The sequence below is a fragment of the Vipera ursinii genome (genome assembly GCF_947247035.1).
Source record: "Vipera ursinii genome assembly, chromosome: 13".
Classification (NCBI taxonomy): domain Eukaryota; kingdom Metazoa; phylum Chordata; class Lepidosauria; order Squamata; family Viperidae; genus Vipera; species Vipera ursinii.
Genome location: NC_139526.1, coordinates 14,108,086 through 14,120,745, shown reverse-complemented (window position 1 = coordinate 14,120,745; position 12,660 = coordinate 14,108,086). Strand labels below are relative to the sequence as shown.

General features: G+C 45.0%; 1 protein-coding gene across 3 annotated transcripts in view; it reads left to right on the top strand.

Moving 5' to 3' along the window:
- The first annotated feature begins 377 nt into the window (after positions 1-377).
- Positions 378-12,660, top strand: part of SMG1 (SMG1 nonsense mediated mRNA decay associated PI3K related kinase) — a 72,473-nt gene continuing 60,190 nt past the window's right edge. The window contains exons 1-4 of one of the 3 annotated variants that reach the window (XM_083372724.1): positions 378-639; positions 8,948-9,111; positions 10,191-10,346; positions 11,315-11,451. In XM_083372724.1, the coding sequence (XP_083228850.1) occupies positions 509-639; positions 8,948-9,111; positions 10,191-10,346; positions 11,315-11,451 (588 nt within the window). In that variant the 5' untranslated portion in view covers positions 378-508. Of the gene's footprint in view, positions 640-8,947; positions 9,112-10,190; positions 10,347-11,314; positions 11,452-12,660 lie in introns of those variants that run through there. The other 2 variants (XM_083372725.1, XM_083372726.1) reach the window with 2 other exon arrangements.

Below are 12,660 nucleotides of genomic sequence, written 5' to 3'. Positions count from 1 at the left end.
TATCATCTGTCTCCCTCCCTCCCTCCCTCCCTCCCCGCATACACCCACCCACCCATCCACAGCCAGACGAGCCAAGAGACGCCCACCTCAGCTGCCGCTAACACCCCCCCCGGGGACCACAACTCCCGGCGTGCTCCGCGGCGGCCCGTCTTCCCGGCGTGCTCCGCGGCGGTCCGTCCTCCTCCTCCTCCTCCTCCTCCTCCCCCGCCCCCCGCGCAGCGGCGGCCCCTCGGTTTCCTTCCCGGCATGCCGCGCGCGCTGCCTGAAGCCTGACTCGATCGGAGGAGCCGCCTCAGCAGCCGCCTCAGCAGCAGCAGCAGCAGCAGCAGGCGGGGCCGTCGCCGCCGTCGCCCTTCCGCCGCGCCTGAGGAGAAGGAGGAGGAGGAAGGAGGAGGAGAATCCCGCCCCGCCGCCGCCGCCGCCTCTTCCGCCGCCGGGCTCCCCTCCGCCGGCCCGCCCTCTCCCCGCGCCGCTTCCCCCGGCCGGCCATGCCGTCTCGGGCAAGGTAATGAGCCGCAGAGCCCCGGGGTCTCGGCTGAGCGGCGCTTCGTCCTCCTCCTCCTCCGGCGGCGGCACCAGCAGCGGCAGCGGCAGCAGGCAGCACTATCACCCGCGGAGCTGGAATGACTGGCAAGCCAGGTGGGCCGCCGCCTCGGTCGCCGGGAGGGAGAGGCGCGGCCTAGCCGGGCGGGAAGGAAGGAAGGGAGGAAGGAAAGGAAGGAAGGAAAGAAGGGAAGGAAGGAAGGGAGGGAGGGAGGGAGGGAAGCCGGCCGGGACGGGCAAGGGGGAAGGAGGCAGGCCTCAGCCCCGCTGGTCTGCCTGGCTAGGCCTCGGCCGGCCCTGACAGCAGGAGAAGGAGAAGGCGAGGAAGGGGCCGTTGCTGCGGCCTGCCGCCTTCCCCGCCGCCCTGGCCCGCTCCCCCGGCCGCAGTTGCCGGGCTCGGCCTCCTCGGGGCTCCGTCAGGGGGGTCCCAGGGAGCCCTCTCCCCCCCCCACAAGCCCCCCCGCCCCCTTTTCTGGGCCAGGCCCGGGTTTTTCTCCCCCCCCTTGCCTGGAGCAAAAGGGGTGGGGTGGGGGTCGGAGGAGGAGGGTGGGTGGGGGTGTCGTTGGGTTAAGAGCCTCGTTCCCCCCCCCGAGAAGTGGGGAGGGAGGAGGGGGCGGTTTACTAACCGGGGCTGGCTTTAAACCTGGTTACTCGGCTGGCCTGCAAGGAGAGAGAGGGTGGGGGGGTGGGGTGGGGGGGGGTTGCAAGCCGAAGGGTCTTTAGGGCTTGGTTTTAAAGTTTGGGGGCTTTATTTGGTGTGTGTGTGTGTGTGTGTGTGTGTGTGTGTGTGGTGTTTCCCCTGAAACTCATGGCCCGTTTTATTCTTCCTCTCTTTTTTTGGGAAAACCTTTACTCCGGTAGTCCCAAAGGTGCTCTTTCTTTCTTTCTTTCTTTCTTTCTTTCTTTCTTTCTTTCTTTCTTTCTTTCTTTCTTTCTTTCTTTCTTTCTTTCTCTCTCTTTCTCTCTCTCTCCCTTCCTTCCTTCCTTCCTTCCTTCCTTCCTTCCTTCCTTCCTTCCTTCCTTCCTTCCTTTTTCCAAAAGGCAACTGGACTTTCTTGGTTTCCCCCCCCCCTCTGAATAGCTTTCGTTTCTCCTCCAAGAAGCTTCTTCGGGACTGAACCGAATTGAAGAAGTTTCTTGGATGAGATAGTGAATCCTTTTCAAGCGGGGGGGGGGGAGAAATACCCCAAAAGAGTCCAGTTGCCTTTTTTGGAGGGCGGGGTGTGTGTGTGGAAAGAGCAAAGCACCGTTGGGACAATTATGACTTGGATGATTGAGAATCTCCATAGATTAGTTTAGCGATTCCTTCCTCGTTGGCAGTTTTTACTCCAAGGGACATGTTTAAAAAGGGATTTCCCCCCCCCCCCCCCCTCTGTTGGTTTTGTCCGGTGTGGAAGGGGAGATGTTGTCCCATCGGATGAGCTTCAACCTTGGGGAAGCTGGACAAACAGGCAGGTAGTTTTTTTGGTGACGAGCCTTAGAAGTTACTTTCGTTTATGGTTATGCACCTGGGCGGGTAATATTTCAAAAGTGTACGTAGGCATAATAAAGTTGGCCAAATGGAGCTAACAAGGTCTGCCAGAGAGGTGATTCATAAGGTTTTTCTTTCACTCTTCCTATACTTTTCAGTAGGCCTTTTCACAGAAGGATTGCTTCTGCAACGTTGTCTTTCCTTGTTGTGTGTCTGTTGTACACAGAACAAAATGTTGTGCTCTGTGTGGTTCCTGTTTCCTGTTATCTAGCTTACTGTGCTGCTTTTGGGATGGGTGAGAGAAGGAGACCAGGAAAAAAGCATAAGGCCTTTTTTTTTTAAAGAAGACTTACAGGGAGAGGGAAAACTATATAAGAGATTTAAAATGTTGAGAAAGACCTTTCTTTCTTTCTTTCTTTCTTTCTTTCTTTCTTTCTTTCTTTCTTTCTCTTTCTCTTCTTTTCTTTCTTTCTTTCTTTCTTTTTATTTCTTTCTCTTTCTTCTCTTTCTTCTCTTTCTTTTCTTTCTTTCTTTCTTTCTTTTTTCTTTCTTTCTCCTTTCTTTCTTTCTTTCTTTCTTTCTTTCTTTCTTTCTTTCTTTCTTTCTTTCTTTCTTTCTTTCTTTCTTTCTTTTCTGTGCCAATTCTACTTTATTGTAAAGAAACAATAGACTCTTGCGCTTCTGAAGGTGCAAACTTCCCACCACCGCTTTTTTTTAAAAAATCAATTTTATTTTCCCATTTCTTCCACAAACAAGCCAACAAATATATCGCAGTTCTAGGAAACTTCCAACTGGGAGTAACATTTGATGAAGTGCAGCCTCTTTCCTATTTGTTTCTAAAAGGTAGTAAAATTAAACAGTTTTGCTGTAACAAACTATCAGCGCTCGTCTCCGTTGAAATATTTCCAAATATGAAATATTTAGATACGCAGAAAAATATCAGTCGTATTTCAGTTTTATTTCGCAGGATCTTTAATATGAATTGGGATTTTTTTTAAAAAAACTGGGGCTGTTGGAGGGCTTGGATAATTTCACAGGACTTTCCTTTTGCAACTTTGTTGCCTAGTTGATAACTTGTTGATAGCTTTATGGGAAGGAGAAAGTCAGTGAGATAATGTGTTTGTTAGATGTTAAGGCTTCTTTGCCCCCCCTTTTTTTGTAGATTCACACTTCTTTTTTTTTTAAAGAAATACACTACTGCAAATTTGTGATAAGTTAGAAAGGCATGCCTGTCTGGAGCAATTTGTCATATTTGTCATTTGACATGGACATAGACAATTCAGATATATAAAAACAAAAACCAATTCTGCTTTGAGAGCAAATACAACCTCACAGACAGCTTTTATATTATTTTAAGATCCCAGTGATTACTTTAGCTATGCTTGCAGGCATAACCTTGAGCTTTTTTTTTTAAACTATTACGTAAGAACAGGTCCTTTTGTGATATCACGATCTACTTTTGAAAATTCCTTGATGTAGCCTGGAGACTTAACTTGTTCAAGAAACTTAAGGCCCACCTCTCCTTGGGCGCATGGAAACGGATGCACGGGTGGGTTCTGGGGGGCAGGGGAAGTCCCGAGTCTTTATCTTCTAAAAGGTTTGTGTTTTTAAAGTAAGATATATTTTAGTGGTCTGTCAGTTGGAAGAGGGGTTCAGACCGTGGTCGGCTCAAAAGCCACAGTAAGCTTGGTCTGATGTGTTAAGATCTGCATTTCAAAAGCGGGCAGGTCCCCAATGAGCCTGATCTTGTGGGGTTTTCAGAGGGGGAAATGGGTGACTAAGGTGGCTTTTAAAAAGGATCAGAATGTTTTGGTTGGCCACGTGTGGTCTGTGGGCTACATCTTTTATGCAGTTGGGTTAGGGAATCATCTTATTAGGACCAGACAAACTATTATCACTAGTTTATTTATTATTATTATTATTATTATTATTTTTAAAAGACGGAGTTTTGGTGGGAAACCGATTGGTTTCGCTCACTAGAGACCTAATGTGATGTGCCCGGTGTTTGGTTTAATGTGTTATGGTGAACCCAGCCATTGCAGATTCTAAAGCATTGTTATGGCTTAGAATGACATGTGAATCTAACCACTGGCCAACACAATCTCAAATGTTTCCCACTGTGTGTACAATTAAAGGCATAACGTTGGAGCTTTGACAATTCTTTTTGAGTTTTCTTGTGGACTCCAGAACGTCTCTCTGAAGTATTGTATATTTGTTTTATTTATTAAATTGTTTGCCACCCATCTTGCTTCAGAGTGACTTGCAACATTAAAAGGCAATAAACCCATAAAAGATAAATATCTCTTAAAACAACAAAAATAGAATTACAATCCAAAGTATACATTGATTTTTCAAACATATAAAACTAGATTTATTTCAGATATAGAGATTTGCCATTACAAAGCCCTGGAACACTTGAAAGCATACATCTATGTCAGGGGTGACAAACTGCCGGCCCATGCTCACCCCATTGCTGATGTGGCAAGCTTGACACCCCTGATCTGTGTGGATATTCAGCCGGGCCCGGCATTACAAGATCTTCCTTTCTTAGTGACCAGGTTTCCCCCATGCTGGCTCAGGAATTCTGGGAGTTGAAGTCCACAAGTCATGAAAGGGCCAAAGTTTCCCCCATGTTGGCTCAGGAATTCTGGGAGTTGAAGTCCACAAGTCATGAAGGGGCCAAGGTTTTCCCCATGCTGGCTCAGGAATTCTGGGAGTTGAAGTCCACAAGTCATAAAAGAGCCAAGGTTGCCTATCCCTGGCCATGCTGAATGAACTGGGAATTCTGCCTCAGCAATACCCGTAATCCTTGACTTACAACCATTTGTTTAATGACCATTCGAAGTTACAACAGCACTGAAAAAAGTGACTTATGGACCAGTTTTCAGATGACCTTTGCAGCATCCCTAGGGTCACATGATCAACATTTGGATGATTGGCAACTGGTTCATATTTATGATGGTTGCAGTCTCCTAGAATCCTACGATCCCCTTTTGTGACAATCAAAAAGTCAACGGGGAATCCAGATTCACTTTACAACCATGTTACTAACTCGAACAACTGCAGGGATTCACTGAACCCTGGCAAGAAAGGTCATAAAACAGTGGAAAGCTCCCTTAACAACTGCCTTCCTTAGCAACCGAAATGTTGGACTCCATTGTGATCGTAAGTCGAGGACTATCTGTATCTAGAGAATCATAGGTTCCCCACCCAATTCTGATATTTCATGTGGTTAGATTTGTTTCTTTCCCCCTGCTGTCTGAAACCAAACTTTGCATGTTTCGCCTCCATGATGTTGTGCTGTTTCTGTTGAAACTATTTTTAAACTGACGGAATAGATGGTAGATGGGGCTGTAGTTGGGTAACGCAGCTCTTCCACCAAGGTGAACCCCGTCAGGTGTTGCAACCCCCCCCCCCAAAAAAAAACCCCAAACCCGAAAGTACGTGGGAAATGAGGTATTTAGATTTGAGATTTCAGGAAATACTCCAGCTGTAGCTAGGTTAGTGAATTACTAATTATTCCCATCATGCAGTTTAGATTGGCTCACAATCTGGCCTTTATTTCTCTTGTCTAGACAACTTCATAAAGCTAGTAAGATTCTCGTAGAACTTCCACCTAATTTGGATTTGCTTGAGTTGGGGTCCGGAAGGGGAAATAAAGCATTATTTGTCTTTAATTTGATTCGGACTGTGATTTAGGATGGCTGCTTAAATAGAGGCATGCCTTCTGAAACATTTCAAGTATGAAATGCTTCATTCCAAGCATGAGAAGTATCTCAGCCCCCCCCCCAAGTATCCCAGCCTCAGAATAAAGGCTTTCAAGCCTGAAACTGCATTTTCGCTCTCAAAACGAGGCTTTTGAAAATGAAATGCATTTTGCCTACCTTAGTAATTAGTCAGTGAGGTTTTGCCCACCATGTAATTGCACAAGTTTGGGCTCTTAGTAGATGACTTTACAGCCTAAGCTTCTTAGAAGTATTTGGTTTCCATTGTCTGTCTGCAACGCCACATGATTTTTGCAATTGTGCGTGTAGGAAAACACTTGTACACCACCATACATGTTTAGTTCCCTTTTAACAGGGGCTGCATTCTTGTTATCATACTAAGCCATTAATATGTCTTGGCGCAGCATGTCACATGAACCTAGGCATGTGGTTGATCTATAATGTTACAGCTTAGTGGTGCGTGTAGATTATATACGACGGGTCCTGCAATTGCCCTGTTTTATATGTAGAAAAAGATGACATTAAGACTATTTTGATTAAATATTCTATCTACATTTATAGAGATTAAACAAATCCTCAGTATCAATAAAAACATGTCAGTTGTATGGTGACTTAGCTTGTATGATACCAAAATACGGCTAGAGTCCTACATTTTATTAATATTAAGCTGTGGTTTATTTTAACCTCCTTTTTTCCCCCATAAGCCACTGTTACTGATTTGTACACGGTCATTCCGAAACCAAACCAAACACATTTATTGTCATGCTGCGTGATTCTCTCCTCTGCATAGTATTCAGAAATTCTCAATTCAGTTTCAGGATTCTTAGCAAGGAACGTGGTGGCTGCAGTTGGGAACGTTATCTGCCTACTATCTATAGTACTATATACTATATATATATATATACTATATACCCAACCGAACGCTCTCTGTTGGGTATATTGGAGACAAAATGAGGCTTTTGAAACTTTGAGTATTTCCACACCTCTTGAAAGTGATGGCTGCATTGGCTTTTGTTTCTCCACAAGATATTTCCTGTTGTTGACCCTGCCCTCTGAAACAGCATTTCTCCCTGTCCCCATATGCATATTGTGCCAACACTACTACAGTTCTGGGAGGCTCTTAAGACCTGGCTTTGTTCCCAGGCCTGAGGGGTGTGTGTGTGTGTGTGTGTGTGTGTGTGTGTTAATTTTGGTGGTTGATTTTAGTTCAGGCTGCCATGTTTTGTTTTGTTTTTAAAACCGTTTCATTTGTACATTTGGATTCTGTCAGCTGCCCAATCTTCTGGAGGGGTGGCCATAATAAATTTAATTAAAATAATAATAATAATAATAAAGCCCTTTATTTATTATGGTTCTCTGCACAATCAGCCAGATGTTTACACTGGATTTGGCATTTTTTTCCATCTATCAAGTCCTTTCCAGTGATCTGCCTCAATCATCATCATCAACATCATCATCATCATCATCCCTTGATCAAGGCAGCTTTATGTATTAGCTAGTTTCGATTCTGAAAGCCATTTTGTTTAGTAAAGCGTATAAAACTCATGCTCGCTTAATAATCATGTTGGTTATTTTTAATGAGATATGGGATACACGTGCATTATAGTAATGACCTACATATTATGGCTTTTAATATATGAAAATTAATAGATCCGTATGTTACCTTACCCTCTGAGCAACTGTTTATTTATTTATTTATGCGTGGCATAGTTTGATGTGGTGATGAGTTAACTTGAAATGGCATGAAAAAACATGTAATTGTGCATTTCTCAGAAACTAGCATGCAAAGAATATTTGGCTATGTATTTTTATAGCAGACTCAAAGAAGGAAACTTAAAAGAGGTTCCTTATTTATCCACTAGGTTACTCATAACAAGAAAATGTTCCTGCCTGATTTTAAAATGGAATTCATGTACTAACTTCTGTATCCATGTTTTATCAAGTCCCAGGGGATACAAACTGCAAAATCTATCCCCTGGCTGAAAGCTTTGTCAGAATATCCAGTGATGTTTGCTGGTTTGTCTATAGAGCTGTGTACATTTGTGCTGACGTCATTGTAGATACAGGCGAGTATGTAAACAGCTCTGCTTCTTTCTTGGAAAATGACCCAGTATGGCTGTTTAATAATCTCCCTGTCCCTTCTATCTTTGCACAGTGATCTTGTTCACACCAGGGGCCCAATGAGCTGAAAGAGGGTGTTCTAACCCTCTAGGTCAGGGGTGTCAAACTCAATTTCATTGAGGGCCACATCAGCATTGTGGTTGCCCTTGGGGGGGCAGGTGGGTATGGCCAGGGTGGGCGTGGCCTACTGGGTGGGCGCAGCTAGAGTGCGTATGGCCTACTGGGTGGGCATGGCCAGCTCTACATCGCTGGCATCAAGGGTGCCTATGGGGGCCTGGGCAGGAGTGGGACAGATCTGGGGGTTTCTGGCAGAAGGAGGGTCTCTGGGCCAGGGCCATGGCAGTGGGGGCCGTTCCCTCACTGTTTCCAGGATGGCTTCGGGGGCCACATGAAACCAGTTTGCGGGCCGGATCCGGCCCCCCGGGCCTTGTGTTTGACATGTCTGCTCTAGGTAATAATACAGCATTTCCACCCTCCACTCTGCACGTTTCTTGTCTCAATGGGATGCTCTGAAGCTGCTCCTTGTTGAATTCTGCTCTACAGTGGGCGGGTGAAAAGATTGCAGAAGAAAGAGCGTCTAAGCATAAATGCTGGGGCACACGGCATCCATATTTGAGAAGGGAGCCGAACGAACTTTTTAAGAAGGAGACGCCCTCGAGTTTTTATTCTGCTCGTGGTACATTTGCTTCTTAATGCATAGAAGAGCTCTTGCTACTAGTCTTTTTGGCCAAAATTTAAAAAATTAAAAATAAAATAGTATCTTCCTGGCTCAAGTGTCCCTTCTCGGCTTGTGCAGGTGGTAACAAATCATCTTAGGGGATTAATGAAGAACTACTATTAATTTGTTATCTCTTAAGGAAGATTCGTAGGTTTTACTTGTTATCTTATTTATTTTTTTCTCTCTTGTTTTACTATTCAGCCCTTTTGGTTTAGATACGTTTTAATGTTGTAAGCCACCCATAGTCGCCTTGCGGTGAGATGAGCAGGAAGTGATTGGTTGAATTAATGACATTGTATATTCTAAACGTCAACCCAACTCCTAGGGGCCAAGGCTTGAAAGCACCTCACAGACTTTTTCTTCTTACAGAAGTGACAATCAATCAGCTGACCAAGAGAATTTAAAATACTCTTCATCCAGAGACCGGAGTAGTTCTTCCTCCTATGGATTACAACCTTCAAATTCAACGGTGGTCCCTCGACACAGACATGATGATATCAGAGTCTCCGCTGACCTCCAGAATGAAGAAAAAGGTACAAAGATGATCTTAATTTGATACGAAGCAGTTACGGCTGTAAAAGAAATGAGTTAGTTTGGATATTTTGGTTTCATGGCTGTCACCCAAGCTCAGGGTTAGGCAACCTTGGCTCTTTGATGACTCGTGGACTTCAACTCCCAGAATTCCTGAGCCAGCGCGGCTCAGCTTGGAAACCTCTCCCTTTCCCCTCGGCATGGCTGGCTCAGGAATTCTGGGAGTTGAAGTCCACTAGTCATCAAAGAGCCAAGGTTGCCTACCCCTGCCCAAGCCCCTGGTCAGTTTTTATTGGACTCAGTATTGTGCTGTGTCACATTTTGTTAAAGATGGGGCAATTGAATCACATCCGTGTTAATTAGTGAAATGATTTTTATAGGTGGAAGCCAGTGGTGGGATTCAAATGTGTGAACCACCGGTCCTCTCTGCGGATGCCGCTTCCGGAAGTCCATTCTGGGCCTGGGCAACAAAAAAATTAGCTACCGGTTCTGCCAAAGTGGTGCGAACCGGCTGAATCCCACCACTGAGGCTAACCCACTTCATGATTGTTGTGATTTTTGACACTAATTACCAGGTTTAATTATGGTCACAATTCGATATATCATAACTCTGTTAAGGACAGGCTATAAAAATGGCTTTTGTGTGAAAAGGGAGTAGAGTTAAATGTTTTTTTTTCTTATTTAACTTTTGAGAAAACAAAAAACTCAGAAAGAAAAGAAAAAAATCATTTATTTATTTGTATCCAAACTGGTGTGAACTCGCTGAATCCCACCACTGGTGGAAACCTTTTTTAAAAATAGCAAGGTTAAAAAAAAATTGAAATATTGATCACTTTCTGTCCTGCCTTGTTTCCTGGAGGAGGCTATACAGTATTTTTAATTTGGGGGTAGGAGAAACAATTGGCCAGATATGCTTGCAACATCAGGACCGGATGTTATTGATCAGTGGTGCACCCCTGCGGGGCCTTTAACCCCCCCCCCCCAAAACATTGTCAGCTTCTGCTGTAGGACACTGTGTAATTTCCAAGCGATTCTAATGCTTTCCTTTTAAAACAAAAACAAAATCTGGTTTTAATCAAAGGTGGCTACAGTGTCAATGGAGGATCTGGGGAAAATACTTATGGTCGGAAGTCGTTGGGGCAAGAGCTGAGAGTTAACAATGTGACCAATCCTGATTTTACCAGTGTTCAGCATGGCAATCGTGCTTTAGTCGCAAAAGACATGAGGAAAACACAGGGTAAGAACCGCGTGCGCCGGTAGAAAATGGGACGTTGCTTTGAGTTGGTTTTATTATTCCAGTAAGCACTGTAAAGGTCTCCTTAAAATTAGAATCATGTCAAGGGCTTGACAATATAAAACTCTAATACTGAATATAATCATACTGTGGTTTATTTTACATCAGATATAAACAGAGGCATAGAATCAAGATCATGTGGGGTATTTGTACCGCTTTATAAAACCCTAGTGAGGCCACACCTGAAATGCTGCAGCCAATTTTGGTCACCATATCACAAAAAAGATGTTGAGAGTTTGGAAAAAATTCAAAGAAGAGCAACTAAAATGATCAGGGGCCTGGAGGCTAAAACATACGAAGAACGGCTGCGGGACTTGGGTTTGGCCAGTCTAAAGAAAAGAAGAAATAGGGGAGACACGATAGCAATCTTCCAGTATTTGAGGGGCTGCCACAAGGCAGAGGGGGCCAGGTGGTTCACGAAAGCACCAGAGGGCAGGACGAGAAACAATGGTTGGAAACTGATCGAAGAGAGAAGCAACCTGGAATTAAGGAGAAGCTTCCTGACAGTGAGGACAATCAACCAGCGGAACAGCTTGCCACCAGAAATCGTGGGTGCTCCATCACTGGAGGTTTTTAAGAAGAGGCTAGACAGTCACCTGTTTGAGATGGGTATTGGTTCTCCTGCTCGAGCAGGGGGCTGGACTAGAAGACCTCCAAGGTCCCTTCCAGCTCTGCTCTATTCTAAGTTGCCCTGAGAACATTGTAATAAAAGGGTGTTTTTTTATTAGGTGGCCCCTTTTTACAGATTTTGGTTTCTTTCTGAGCCAAAAATCCTGCAGCAAAGTTGATGGAAGATGTTTACCGTTAGTTGTGGCCAAGTGAATTAAAAATAGAAGATCTGTTTATTATGATGGGAACGGGTCTGATTCCGGGAGAGAAGGACATGCGTGTGCCATTATCTCAATTTCTAGAGCGATCATTGTCTTACTCTGATGAGTCTCGACTGTCAAATCTTCTTCGGAGGATTACTCGGGAAGATGACAGGGATCGAAGACTGACTACTGTAAAGCAACTGAAAGAGTTTATTCAGCAACCAGACAACAAACTGGTTAAGTATTGTCATGTATGGCTTTGTTTTTCGTTTCTTTTCTTTTTCTCTTGACTTAAGCGCCCCTTTGCTTTAAGCGTGACGACTCCTGGTGCCTCCATGCAAAGGATCATCCAGGCTTCTTCATAACAAGGCTGGAATTGTTGACCTTTGACCTTTTTCCCCAGGAAGGTGTAGCCTTCTGGTACTGTAGCCTTTGTGTGTTACAGGGAGTCCTTGACTCACAACCAGAATTGAGGCCCTAATGTCCCTTGCTAAGCGAGGTGGTGGTTAAGCGAGTTGGGCTTGATTTTACACACACACACAGACAGATACACCATTTTTGCCACAGTTGTTAAGCAGATCCCTGCAGTTCAGTTAATCCCCCGGTCGTTAAAGAGAATCTGGCTTCCCCCATTGACTGGTCAGAAGTCAGCTGGGAAGGTCACAAAGGGCAACTAGCTGACACTCACACACTCACTCACACACACACACACACACACACACACCAGATGTTGCAACCCTCCTCAATTGCATGTCATTTGCCAAGTGCCCAAATTTTGATCGTGTGACTACGTGAATTCTGCGACGTTCATAAGCGTGAGGACTGGTCCTAAGTCACTTTTTCCGCTGCGGTTATGACTGCGAATGCTCGCTAAATCAGTGGCTCTTAAGTCAAGGACTACTTATTTGCCTATAATTTTTAGCGAGAGTCAAGAATTCTATTTTTATCCTCCAGCTTACATAAAAGATGCTGACACACTAAAGTGATAAGGGAAGTGGAGGGGGGGGGGAAAGCTGGACCCGTGAGCGCCGAAGGCCAAAACAAGCTCATGTCTCTTAAACAAGCATTTATGTTCTGTTCAGGCCAGACTCAGCTCCCTTGGCTGGCGGGTTGAGTTCAGGCAGCAACGGATCACCAGTTGGACCAGCGGATGGAAAATAAATCGTGGTGGCAGTTGCCACGAGAGAAGACAGACTGAAGGTCTGTGGGGATTCGCAGCCATCCAGGTCATAATTGTCTCAAAGGTCCCTGAGGAGGAAGACGAAAACGTTTCGCTTCTCACCCAAGAAGCTTCATCGGTTCTGACGGCAGGGGATGAAGCTTCTTGGATGAGAAGCGAAAGGTTTCCTTCTTCTTCCTCAAGGGGGAAAACACACACACACACACACACACACAAACACACACAGAGTCCAGTTGCCTTTTGAAGAACAACACTTTTGAGAAGA